General features: G+C 38.4%; 1 protein-coding gene across 1 annotated transcript; it reads left to right on the forward strand.

The window, feature by feature from the left end:
* The first annotated feature begins 5,005 nt into the window (after positions 1 to 5,005).
* On the forward strand, positions 5,006 to 7,243 carry ccl44 (chemokine (C-C motif) ligand 44). Its single transcript, XM_028445049.1, has 5 exons — positions 5,006 to 5,162; positions 6,010 to 6,139; positions 6,544 to 6,688; positions 6,787 to 6,865; positions 6,948 to 7,243. Exons 1-4 carry the CDS (start codon positions 5,099 to 5,101, stop codon positions 6,823 to 6,825), a joined length of 378 nt encoding a protein of 125 aa, XP_028300850.1. The 5' UTR covers positions 5,006 to 5,098; the 3' UTR covers positions 6,826 to 6,865; positions 6,948 to 7,243.
* Positions 7,244 to 13,646: the final 6,403 nt, after the last annotated feature.

The raw sequence follows: 13,646 nt of genomic DNA on the forward strand, positions 1-13,646 counted from the left end.
GTCAACTCCAGGAGGCCATACCATCCAAACATCTCCAGCTTCTCACCCCCACCAAACTCCAAGACATTCCCCGGCATTTTTTCCACCATTCCCTGCTTTTGTAGAGAAAAAATTCCCATGTGTCTTTGGGTCCGTACACCTTGACAGGAGATATTTTAATCACTGCAGAGTTATGCGCAAAATGTATCTGGCTCACCAGCAGACCTGTGGTCATGTAGAAGGTATGTTTTTGCAGCTGAGATTCCAACCTGACTTCTCGGGTCACATTCTTCAACAGTCAAACCCACCCCCCAATACACACACATGAGCACACACACACACACACACACACACACATTGCCTTGTTCTCTGAATACTTCATTTTATCCTGTGTGTTTGCAGAAGCCAAAGAATAACTTGTTTAATGTCATGATTTGTTCGACCACAGGATCTTTGACAAAGCCTTTTTGGATGTAACCTGCCATAATAAGCCTGACACAAGTCCCACATCATGACTCATGTTTCTGAATATTTTTTGTATTCTGCCTCCATAGTACATTTTGTGCAGAGCATTTATTTTTTAACAATGTGTGATTTGGTCTTTTAGGGTCTATTTTGTGTTGTGTTTCTAACCCATGCAAAGCTTCACTGTGGATCCACCATTGCAGCTTTGCAGAGATTTTTTTTATTTCTGTCAAATACGATATAAAAACCCCTCTTTTAAGGATGTATCAGACATTCCTGTGTCAGCTTTATTTGGTGATTTATACAGGCCCTCCGTACAACAAAACAGCAAAGCATAAATAACAATACACATGTTAAAGGCTTAAAGCTGCTATAAATGTCAGACTTTGATGGTCAGCCAAATGTTATAAGTTCAGGGGTGATAGAAGTATGCAGCACATTAGATGTGATAGAACTCAGAGAGCCTCTTGGATGAGAAATGTGATGTATTCAAAGGAGGAGTAAAGCAGGCTTTGGTTCCCAGAATTACGATTACAGATAAAATGCTGTTTTAGTTATGGATTATACGAGGACAAACTACCTCAAAACTAGACAACCAAGTTAATTTAAAAGTGTAGAACTCCTGTTATTGGGTGACTGAGAATGTCCATAGAAGTCGTACACATCCTCTAATGTTTTTACCTTTGCCAGGGAGGTCTAATTTTCACAGGCATTTTATTCATTTGTTTGTCTTTTAGCAGGATTACATCTAAAGTGCTTAACATATAAGATAGACCTTAGGCCATGGAAGATTCCATTCAACTTTGGAGGGGATCCAGATCAATGCAATGATTATTGATCAGTTAAAAAAAAATCAATCATTGCATATCTTGGTTGATAATTGACTGATCTTTATGAAATATGACTCAGTTATGTTAGATGTATGTCAATAATAAGCCCTGCACATTTAATCACAACCTTTCATAACAATTGAGGGTGCCCTTATATTTGGACCTATTGTACAGTTATTAATGGGGGATATGCATATATTCCAGGCCTTTAAAGTGTGAATGATCATGAGTAACATAGTGAAAACATGCTGTATTTGTATATACGGTACATTTTGAATCACTGCTACAGAGGAAACCACTAAAGCCTCTATTTTCAACAGCGGCTCACACAGGGATTGTGGGATGTTAAATATTTCCCTGCCAACAGAGTACAAGACACGGAAGAGACAGGACACACACACACACACACACACACACACACACACACACACACAAAGTGTCTATCTGACTCATTACTAAAACATGTTAAAAAGTGTTATTGTGTTTCCAATAATAAATAAAAGTGCATCTCCTTCTAATACATATCAAACAACGATGAAACAAATATTTTCATTAGCAAACAGAACACTCCAAGTGTCGATGAGCTGAAATTCAGTGATTCTCCTCAATATGGGAACATCTGTGAGTGTATTTATTGCTTTTTCCTTTGAAGATTCTCTGCATTCGCTGTCATTGACGGCTGCTTTGTTTCAGTATCTGTGCTTGTAATTCTTCCTTAAGATCAGATCAAAGAAATATTTGGAATAAAACATTTGCAAATATCTGTTCCAGAGATGTTTATTTTAAAAATCAAGATACAAGTCAAGATACAGATTATGTCTGTGGAGTCACATTGTGAGCCAAATGTTTGGAATTCAGCTCCTTCTTGTTGGGTTAGGTTATAGTCATGAAGACGAGATGTCATGTGTCTTATTATAAGTGGTACACTTTTGTTTTTTATATAGATTTACACTATGTACTATTCATTATTGTAACATGAAACTTCAAAACTTGGATCTCATTCCACGTTGAAATGATTGCCATCATCTTCATTTTGTAAAACACAATGAAAAAAGCCACAAAACATCCACTTTTATTTGGATTTGATGATCTAAAGTAGTCCATTTTCCAGCTTTTAATTAAACTAATGTGTACTTAAAGGTGGAGCCCACAATACTGTCCAGAAACACTTAGTTATATTCTGGGTAAAATCGTCAATACATTATGTATTCAGAAAATGGAATGAAGAGTTAGACCTCTGACCAATCCCTGCCATTCGTTCAGGATAGAAAGAACCAATCAAATGCCTTTATGTCTCATCCTGCCAGTGACGTGCAGTAGGCAAGATAATCAGTCCCTACCCAAGGCGGAATTGATATTTTGATTATTTGTTTTAATTATGATATAATTATAAATGATTAATTTTTCCATTTCCGATAGCCTACAGTACCTGTAAGTTTTAAAGTGTCAGCATTTTGTGCATTTCATAGCCCATATTACTAAACATCTCTATTTCCTGGTACGACAGAGACGCTGCACAGTCTCACTCTGCTGTAAGGCAGGAGGAGGAGCCAGAAGGAGGCCACACCCACTCCCAAAAGCACATTGCTGCTCTGCGTCTGTTCCCATAGCGTGTTTTTATGTGTTTGTGCATGCGCAGTCAGTTCCCCAAGATGACAACCATTTACGTAAAAAGGCAGCTCTCTACGCTGCGTTTGGACGTAACCGTGCTATGCTAAATGCTATACGTACGTTCACAGTGCATTAGTGAATTGATATCACGTGACCACTGCTGCTACGTTCCCTAGCTAGTGGGCGGGATAACACTACAGTCAGGATGACAGCGCTAGAGACGATAGAGAAACTTTTTTTTGAGGAAAAACGACAGATTTTAAAAGATGGAGACCAACACCTGAGCTACCAGAGCTTCAGCAAAGGTAAGGTCAGAACATGTTTCATACTTTCTACAGTGAATGGAACAAAAGGAAGGATTGGCTTTGTGGATGCGCCTCACAGAGGCTGAGTTGTCATTTTCTCCGTGTTTCTGTGTTTCCAACACAATCAACGGATGTGCTGCTGTGTCATGAGATATATCTTGTTGGGAGAGTATGGAGGCTATATTAAATAATTGTTTATGTTTCTTTAATGGTGTTTATGATGTTGATTTTGTTAGATGGTTAAATACTTGTTCATGTGGATCTTGTTGGGTTTTTTTTCTTTCTTATTATGAATTTCATATTTTGATAAGCACATTGAGATGACTTTTTTGTAAATTGCGCTATACAAATAAAGTTGAATTGAATTGAATTAACACTTGCCAGCAGAAACATATGGAATTTTCATTGGTCGTCTCGATTTGCAACGCCCTGCCTACCCAACCCTAGTGCTCACGGCACGTCACTGCATCCTGCACACGCCCACCTCTGTCCCTCCCTTCTCCTCCATGGAGACTCATCACATGACACCAGTCCTGGAAATACTGAGCACAAATGAAGCACCTGAAAGGCCTGATAAAGTGATGAAAAGCCTTGAGGATGACAATAATTTTTTCATTTGACTTAATTCATGTTTTTGCTGTAATTCTTACTGCAAACAAAATCAGGCTGAACTGGATGCCAGATTTTGCCCACACCTGATTCTCAAACTGGGGGCCGAGGACCGCCAGGGGTCCTGGAGCTATAGCTTGGGGTTCTGTGAAATAATTTAAAAAGCTGAAAAATACTTTGTTTTTATTTCAAATGAATGTGCAAATATATTGTTTATTGATAATACAATAAACAGAATTCACACTATATGTAAAACCAGTACAGGAACTTTTGAAGTGAATTTCTACTTAAGTTGAAATGTTCAAAGATTAGATCATTCCTATGGACCTTAGGGATACAAATGGCAGTAAATTGTGTTTTATTGATGCAAGGGCTATGTGGGGGTCCTTGAAAAGGTTCCACCTTATAAGGTGAGAACCTGTGGTATAGAGGATGGATAGATGTAACAACAGGGCAGTTTATTGTTGTGCCTTCCTTTGTCTGAAATCTAACAATGCCACTATTTTTGAGTTTTTTTTTTAAACTTTTGAGGACCAGCGACATCGAAAGTGTAGGAAACTTGTTATCATCACACACATTACAGTTTACTTCTACATGCCTTAAAAATGAACTGTATTTCAAATCAAACAGTCATGTTAGACCGGTTTTAGGAAATGCATTGATTACTTACAGATTACTGAACTTTTTGTGCCAATGCCACAACTTCACTTTGTAAACTTCTGTTGGACTCTTTTTCTGAGGGTTGAAGAACGGCCCATATCTGATGCTTCTGTTGCCCCATTATAATCACAAGCCTGCACACCAAGTTTAAACATATGATGTTGTTCATTTGAAACAACATTTGAAATAACAGTGTCACCTAAAAGCGGAAAGGTCATGGGAATTGATGTAAACTTCTTGCTATCAATACTTTGATCTTCCCCAGACTTAAATGAGAAAAATCATCTTTTGAAAGGAGAATTAAGGCGATGAAGTAGGAATTTAAACCCTCATGAGAGACAAATGAGGCTTGGCATCATGACTGAGGAGACAAGAGGGAGAAATGAGTGAGAGGTGAGATGGATGAGAAAGAAACTGGAAAATATAGAGGAGGAGTTCTGCTGAGCGTGAGAATGACTGCAAACGGATCAACCGAGGGTGGGAGGGAAGGACGGTGTGACAGAAAAAAAGAGAGGTGGTGGAAGTGAGTGAGTTAGAGATGGGCAGGGAGGTATAAAGAGAGGGAGGGAGTGATATAAGAGAGGCAGCCATAGGGAGAAGTGACAGAGTCGGTCATCCTCCTCTCATCCAGGCCTCATCATGCTCATGCTGCAGATGTTCACTGTCCTTTCTCTCACTGTCATCTTCTTGGCATCTGTGGAAGGTAGGGCACACAGCCACACTTTGGCTACGTGCAAGTGCATGTGTGCACGTGTTTGTGTGCATGTGTTTGTGTGTGTGTGTGTGTGTGTGTTTTGTGTGGCTTTCATTCTCTCTGCAGGTGGACAGTGAAGCATGGAGAGCGATGGCGAAGACAGAATAGGGACAGAGAGGTAGCAGCAGCAGCAGCAGACAGCAGGGAGGGAGGCATGGATGTAAACAGAGGGGCAGAAGGCTGGAGCATCTGAAATCACACACACATACACACTCTCACATGAACAGAGGCTGTGTGATACTGTGGTGAAAGCCCTGAAAGTGCTTTTGGATTCAGATACATTGGAGGCACAACAAAGCAGCACTGTCCTATTTTTCAGCTCCTGCTGCTTCATGTCACACTTTGATTTGTTTACAGATTTGCTTTGGATCAAACTGCATCACAACAAGCCTTGCACATGCACGCACGCACTCCTCCCCCTTTTCTTTCTCCCACTTTCTCTCATTTTTCTTGGCACCAGAATGTGTTTTCCAACCCAATGGGATGCCATTGTAATTCCTCTGATATTCTCGTGTGCGTGTGTGTGTAGGCAGGTGTGTATTTGTGTCTATAACTTCATGGTATGACAATGTTTTTGCAGGGGCAATCCATGTGTTTATATAAGTTTTCTTTCTGTTTCAAATTATGTTTCTCACAAACCGAAGTGTGTTTCAGCAGCTGCACTTTGGCTTGATTGGGTCTAAAACTTTTGTAACGGTGTATAGCAGCTGGGAAACAGGAGGCAGTGACTCAGAATAATCTGACAGACAAAGATAGCTCAAACTTTCTCTGTTTGTTTGTGTTCCCTGTTTTAAAGCTAATGGCGTGCAGATGCAGAGGGACGTTCAGTGCTGCATGCTGTATTCCCAGGGCAAGGTGCGCACCAAGGATGTGCTGCGGTTTGAGGTGCAAACAGAGGGGCCCGACTGCAGTATACAAGCCATCATGCAAGTACTCCAACTCACTTCTTGGAGCTAAATCAGCAATCTGCAGGCATGGAAAATATGCCTCTTGTTAGAAGGAGGGAAGAGCCATTGTCATCTTTCCAGGTCATGTTGTTATGGCCGGGCTTGGAGCGGTAATCGTGGGGAAGTAGGAAAGGAAATATGTGGGAATAACAGTCCATGTGAACACGCTGTGTGATCCAGCAGAGCAGCAGGGTTTCGTTAAGTAAACTGTAGCATACTGTAGACATGATGGGTTCAGAGAGTCACCGTTTGTTTGTCTGATTATTCCAACTCACATTCTGGATTCTTTGCATCTTCATTGACAAATGTAGACTTTATGTCCTTCTCCTTCACTGTAGATCAGTATACGTTTATCAAAGTCTGTTATCTATTCTTCTTTGCAGTCTCTACACTAAAAAGGCAGTGAAATGTGCCGACCCAAGGGACAGGAAGGTGAAGAGGCTGCTGAGGAAGCTCCTCCAGAGACAGAGAACCAAGAACCGAATCAACTGGCTCCTTCCTCATGATAACCTGCCTGTAATGTCAGAGGTGAGACGTGCTGCTCTAGGCCACAAACAGTGTTTCCAGTGATGCTGTCAATGGTAAAGGTTTGTGACTTTAATGATCTTTTTTGTTTCTGTTATCAGGACAAGAAAGACTACTGGGCCATTCTCAATGTGGAGTGAAGCGATGTCTGCAAATATGGAGAGTAACTCGTAGTCATAAGTAAGGCTCTTTGACAGAAGTCCAATTCACCTGTTAAACATGCCTTTCTTACATGTTTCATGTCTCTCTCACATGTTTCCAGGCCAAGTACACTTTCAGCAGCTCCTCTCATTCACACAGTGAAGCTCGCTGACTCTCCTGTCATCTTCTCTCACCTTCGACCCCACGTTTCCTGGGGACCGGCGCAGCAATACATAAAAGCTTCAGATATTTTAAACATCATTTGATGGTTGAAACATGTGGCAGGACGAGTCTTGACTGGCGAGTGTAACTTAATTTGTAAGATATTTCTTTGATGGCTTTGTACTGTTATTTGCCTGAAAGGGTCTCAGCACCAGATGCTGTAGGTCAGGCACAATAAAACAAGCAGTGATACTATTATTGTATATCTCTGAGGTATCTCATGCTTATTTGTGACTTTGTATACCTTATATGTGTATTGACATTTCACATGGTAAAGGTTTTGTAGCAGAATGTCTCTAAATGTTTGTTGGCATCTTGTTTTCCAGTTTTAGTTGAAGCTGTAACAACGTTTTAAAATCCTTCTTCAGGCTGTTGTTGACTGTTTATGAAATCAAGGTGGAGATCGGAGGAAAGATTTCACCTGAATTTGATCTTCTTTACCGCGTTAAGAGCAAAATATTGTGAACTACTTCTTCGCTCGGTATATCAGATTTATGTGAGCTATGTATCAAATCCGAGTACGACTGTTAATAATAGATCCTGATGACTATCACCAGTGAACCCACGTTAAACAAAGCCAAAGTATTGTTTGCATTGAATGGCCAGGCTGTTAAAACTTAGAGGGCTTAATTGTGTGTAAGGAATGGACACATATCGTGTGTTCAAAAAACGACTGTATATCAACACACAGCTACACAAGTGAATTATTTTATAAATAGATCTGAAATGACACCGTGAGCGTCTCTTTTTCTGTGCGTGTGGTTGCATGCATGTTTGCACGTGTTTATGTGAATCCCATAATGCAGTGTTTAAAAAATGGCATTCTTGGAAACGGAATATGTTTTTAAATCAAGTATTTAAGGTTGCATCTACTGTCAAATGAAAGTCTCTCCTATGAGGTGTCAATTGTAAAAATTCCGTAATGATTTTTTAGCTAATATAGTTTAATTATATAGCCCACTTTCTTTGCATTTAGCTTATTTTTCCTCACTTATATATTTGCGTATGTGTGTATGTATATATGTATGTATGCACACAAACACACTCACACATATCTACAGTATTAGAGCTGGGAAGATATGCTTTTGAACAAATCTGAAGCTGCGGTGCTGATTTTGTTGACATTGCAATTCATTATTAATGATTTACGCAATTTTAATTTCCTTTTTTTACTTATCCAAAAACAAAAGGTAATTTACATACTTTTAAAAACAATATCTGATGAGTCACAGCCCCCCAAAACAATGCACAAGTCAGTCAGTCGGTCTGACATTTATGTCTACTGTACATAAGAGTGCACTACACTACATGTAGGCCTACTGTTACCTTATTATGACATATGCAGACATGGTAAAAAAAAAAGATAAAATACATAATTGAATAAAAAAATACATAAATCTTTAAATTAAAGAATTGATTCTGTGGAGAAATATTGATTTTCAATATCGTCACAAAAAAATGCTATATATTGTGAAACAAAGCATAATTTTCCCCTTACCACTAATATATATATGCAGTATCAAATCAGAGTGGCTACTGACTTATCCTCTCCCTGGTCAAAGCCTCAACTTTGAATGACTCAAGCTCTTTACTGAAAATTTATAAAAACTGAGAACTCTTCATATAAACATATTGTTGACAATTACATGCAACACATTCTTTGAAATGAATGTGTCTCAAATGTAAAGAAAGCAAGCTAATATTGAAAATTAGGGATGTAATGATTAATCGTAAGGCAGTGAAAAATCGATTCATAGGTATCACGGTTGATATTGATTTTCCGAAAATTGAATTGCAGTACTTTTTCAACCAGCAGAGGGCGCTATTCAGAAGTGTAGGCGGCGGGCGGAATCTGCTACTACTTTCTTTCTGGCCACCTTCTACTCTTAAACATGTTCATAAATGATTCCTTACCCCTTTCGCACCGAAAGAATATCTGTAATATTACGTGAATATCTGTAAAAGTCACGTTTTTCTATTAGCTCTGTCTGCTAGCATAGCATCTCTTCTTCACTGATTAGCTGCATGCCAACTGACCACTGGGTTACCAGCGCCCTCTGCTGGTTCAAACAAATATCTGACGTGAATACAGTGCAGACTGGTTTTTTTTAAAGTCCAATTGTTAAGGCACAAAATACATTTTCAGTTGCACTTTTAAAAAGAAAAAGAACTATTATGCAGTTTTACATTGTTTACTATAGAACCAGAATTTAAATTAATTCATTTGTATTATTCCTTTATTTATTTAGATTTAGATTTATTTTTAGTTAAATTGGATTATTCTGAATAGTTTATCAAGGGATTCTTTTGACAATGAAAAATAAAAGGAAAATAGTACAGTATTTTTAAGTTTTTTTCCCAAAAAAAATAAAGGAATATTTTTCAATCATTATTTGTCTACAGTCCTATTTTGTAAAATAAATCGTGAGAGAATCGTATCGTGAACCCAGTGTCATGAATTGAATCGTATCGGGAGTTGAGTAAATCGTTACATCCCTATTGAAACTATATCAGTTAGGAAATCTTCACAGAATTTCTGTATCCTGCACCTGATAACTATTGACATCTTTGAGGATCTTCTACCTCTCTCCATCTCTTCTGATTGCCTACGGTCACCAAATAAGGCATTTATTTTAAAATAAGTAGCTCATCAATTATTATCTCAGACACTGATCCTTCTTACATCCAGTTGGATCTGTTTCCTGCAGTCTGGGGATTACTGCTTCTTTACCTGGAAACTCTCTTTATTCTGTGTATATCTTCTGTATCACTTGATATTATGGGACAAATTAGCCTGTTTCATGCTCTAAAGTCAGGAAATATTAAGCATTTTACTGAGATGAAAGCAGTAATGAATAATAAAACATTTTTTCTTTAATAAAAAAATAATAATTACTTATTTTGTAGTGTGGAATGTTAGAAAAGGCTTGATCAAGTGATGTCACTCAAACAGAGAACAATAGTCAGCAACAGTAGGTATGAGAAAAACTGACCCATTTATTATTAACCAATTGGTTACATACATTTTATCCTTTAACATAATATCTACAGTATTCTATAATTGAATAAAATAAGAATAAAATAAATATCGTAAATCCGGAATTTTTAATCTGATATCCGATATTCGTTTTCAGGTTAATATCGAATCGATATCCGATATCGGATTGGTACACCTCTATTGGCACCACAATAGCCTCACAATGAGACTTACAATTACATAGCAGCCTAAAGCAAGTTGCCCTCTAAAAACTTAACATTGTCCTATCCATGCAAGTAGCCTACATTTATAAATTAGAAATGCAACAACATTGACAAAACACATTTTCTATAAATAACATAAGTGTCAACTGTAAATTACTTTCATCATATTTATTGAAAGCTTGCACATAAAAGCATGCCAATGCATAATAAAGCCAATCAAAAGAAGGCCAGGCCAAGTAGGCCTAAACAAGTCACAGAAAGTAAGTGCCAGAATAAAGTAATCCAACAATAGACCAAGTGACTGAATATCCAGTAGGAATTAGTAAAACAAAAAGGTTCTTGGAAAAAAAAGAGCCAAATATGACCTATCACAAAACATTACATTAGCTCAATAACAGATGGTACATTAACTTTGCCAGTCATCGCCAGTAAACTCCAACCCACATTTCCACACACCCATGCCTATGGCACTAGCCTACTGTACAGCCTACATCAGTCAACCCAGAGACGGTGCCAGGCGGTATTAAATGGGGCGGCATTAAAAAAAACTGCAGGGGGCACAACCCTGCAACAAAAGAAGGCAAGTAATATAGTAAATGAGCATTCAACGACAACCTAATGCTATATAAACACAGCCACAAAAACAAAGTTAGCTCGCTAACATACCTCTGACGAAGTGGTCGCTACAGACATGGGCGTCAGCAGACTCTGCTCCTCCCGACCGCAGACGTAGGTTTAAAATCCACTTTTTACGGCGTTGTTCTGTGGGCTTTTTACCTTTGTGAGCGACAATTTTCGGTACTCGGTTAGAACGATTGGAGCAGCCGTAAACTCCACAAAACATGGGCATTTTGATGATTTCAGACGGCAGATTCTGAAGTTTCCTGCTCTCCATCTGAATTTAGCACTCTCGCTTTGTCGATGCAGCAATGTGAGTGATGTCATTTGACTGAACAGAGCAGGTCATAGACATACAAATTCTAAAATAAAAAGTAAAAAAAGACACATTCTATTGGCTGATCCTATCAACAGCTCTAGGGTACGTTCAATAGCACAAATGTAAAACAATTACACCACAGTGTATTATATCTATGGAGCAGACTCCCCTCCACTGTCAGTGAATGGACACAAACAGTTACGATAGCCAATCAGATATATTTGATGAATAAAAAAAGCTCCCCCTGTAGTGGGAACATATCACACAGGATCATGATATATGTGGAAACAAGCACCAGCTTAGCTCAGCTGCAGCTCAAGCAGCAACAGACCAACTGACGGATTCCATCAAAATTAAAGGGGGCATATTACGCTATAAGAATCCCGACAATATAGTATTTGAGGTTTATTTTCCCAAACCCGCCTGTTTTCTGGAGTTTTAGCCTCTGAAAAGTCACTTTCTGACCAATTCCTGTGTAAGTGGGCGTGTCTATAGACGCGGACTCCACGTAATGACTTCACACAACAATTGTTCACTAGCGACTTTCTTCTGCTATTCACACACTCCTGTTGTTATTTCCAGCCAAAAAAACTGCACATTGCAGTAAAACACATGACTATTTAAGCAGATATTGTGATTGTGAGTCAGAAAAACACTGTTTGATGAAGTGTGTGCGTCGTCGTGCAGCAACAGCCGCTTCAACAGCAAAAGCAGCTGAGTCAGCTGCTTCAAACACTTACCGGAGCTGCTACGTTGCTTTCTTGTCATCATCTCATGTAGAGATTCCAGGAATAGTCCATTCAAGGTGATAGAACGCTGTTTTGTCCGAACCGCTGTGTCGCATTGTGTCACAACACAGTGTTGCCAGATTCGCGGTTCGTGTTTGGGTTGTTTTAAGATGTGATTGGGCTGGAAATGGTCCCTCTTATCTGGCAACACTGATTCCCAATTTCACGTGTGATGTCACAAATGTAGAAGATTTGAAACGGAAGAAATTTCTCTGTTATATGACTTACACAGACCACAAACAAACGACTGGATGGTTTTATTTCACATTTTGTGTGCTGGTGGACACACAAAAACAAACAAACATTAGATTAAAAAAAAAGGGAAAAAATTATTTCCCGCCAACCACAGGCCGGATGTGATGTACAATCGGACCGGGAACCATGGCATCCCTGCTTCAAGGCCTTTGGTTCAAATTAAACTTTTCAATGCAAAGTTCCCTAAAAACTTTGTTTTTGTTAAACAGTCCAAAAGCACGTCCATTAAGAGATCTTTACATGTGTGTGCGTGTGTGTATGCACTGTCCCTGCAATATTTATTCAAGAGGAAGTTGTCTATCTTTAATCTAATGACTGGCAGCTATGCAAATATAAAATGTTTCCCTTGTCGAGAACAGGAGGAACCATGTGGTACCAGAAGTTAAAAAAAGACAAACATTACATTAAAAAAGAGAGAGCATTTGTCTCTGACCTAAGGGAATAAAAGTGATCAAACTGAAAGGAACTGCTGAGAGCTGTTGGATGGATGGATGGATGGATGGATGGATACCATGGACACTAGTACCACTTTATAAAGGGAAATAAATTCAATACTTTTGTTGACATTTTTAAACATTATGTAGAGGCTAGATTTGACACACATTTCAGGTCACCTTTCACAATTATTCAAAATTCAACAGAGGAGCTCACATGTTTAAAGACAGACTAACTGTTTAAAAGTATTTTTGTGGAAATGATTTTTCTGAACAGGAGAATATTCTCCACAAGGGGTAGCCACACACACAAAAATGAGGATCACGGTTCACTTCCTGAGACATTTATTCATCACATTTCCATTGTCTAGTTGCTTTGCATGGGAGGAAAAAAAGTATATATTTTTACTAAAATAACTCAAAATTAAGCTAAAAAAAAAATCCCTAACAATGGGGCACAGTTTGTACATACATGTTTACCTTCAAATCTATGCACAACACTGTTCTTTAAACACTCACAAACTTCTTTTACAGCACTTTTTTTTGTTATTATAACAAAACCATTGTAAACTAACAAGAAGCCAGCCACCAATATACTACTAATAACCATCTCCATCAATTTACATCCAGTCAGAGTTAAAATCTCAAAAACAATATATAGTGTAAAGTGTAACACATGTGATTTTCAGCCAAAAGGGGAAGAGGAAATTTAGTTGTTGGTAGTATTTTTGATATGTACTGTGCTGCAGTTCAGATTTACAATCAGAACTACCAAATAAATACAAGTGCACACAGATATCTAATAGAAAGCAATTAGTTTTAAAAAAAATCACACTTGAATAAATTCACCTAATGATAAAAACAATAATAATAACCAGTAAAAGACTGTGTCATTCTTTTCCAGTGTTAAACAGTCAAAGATTATTAAGGTTTCACAATGACAGGATGTCGGCAAATCTGTAAAACCCAAAGTGACCCTAAAG

The sequence above is a fragment of the Gouania willdenowi genome, chromosome 4 (assembly GCF_900634775.1).
Source record: "Gouania willdenowi chromosome 4, fGouWil2.1, whole genome shotgun sequence".
Taxonomy (NCBI): Eukaryota; Metazoa; Chordata; class Actinopteri; order Blenniiformes; family Gobiesocidae; genus Gouania; species Gouania willdenowi.

Bases quoted from the DNA above. Each gene is read 5' to 3' on its own strand.
- ccl44 (XM_028445049.1), top strand. From the start codon at position 5,099: ATGCTCATGCTGCAGATGTTCACTGTCCTTTCTCTCACTGTCATCTTC. The intron at 6,140-6,543 runs GCAAGTACTCCA...TCTTCTTTGCAG, and splicing joins TGCAGTATACAAGCCATCAT to TCTCTACACTAAAAAGGCAG. The intron at 6,689-6,786 runs GTGAGACGTGCT...TTCTGTTATCAG, and splicing joins ACCTGCCTGTAATGTCAGAG to GACAAGAAAGACTACTGGGC.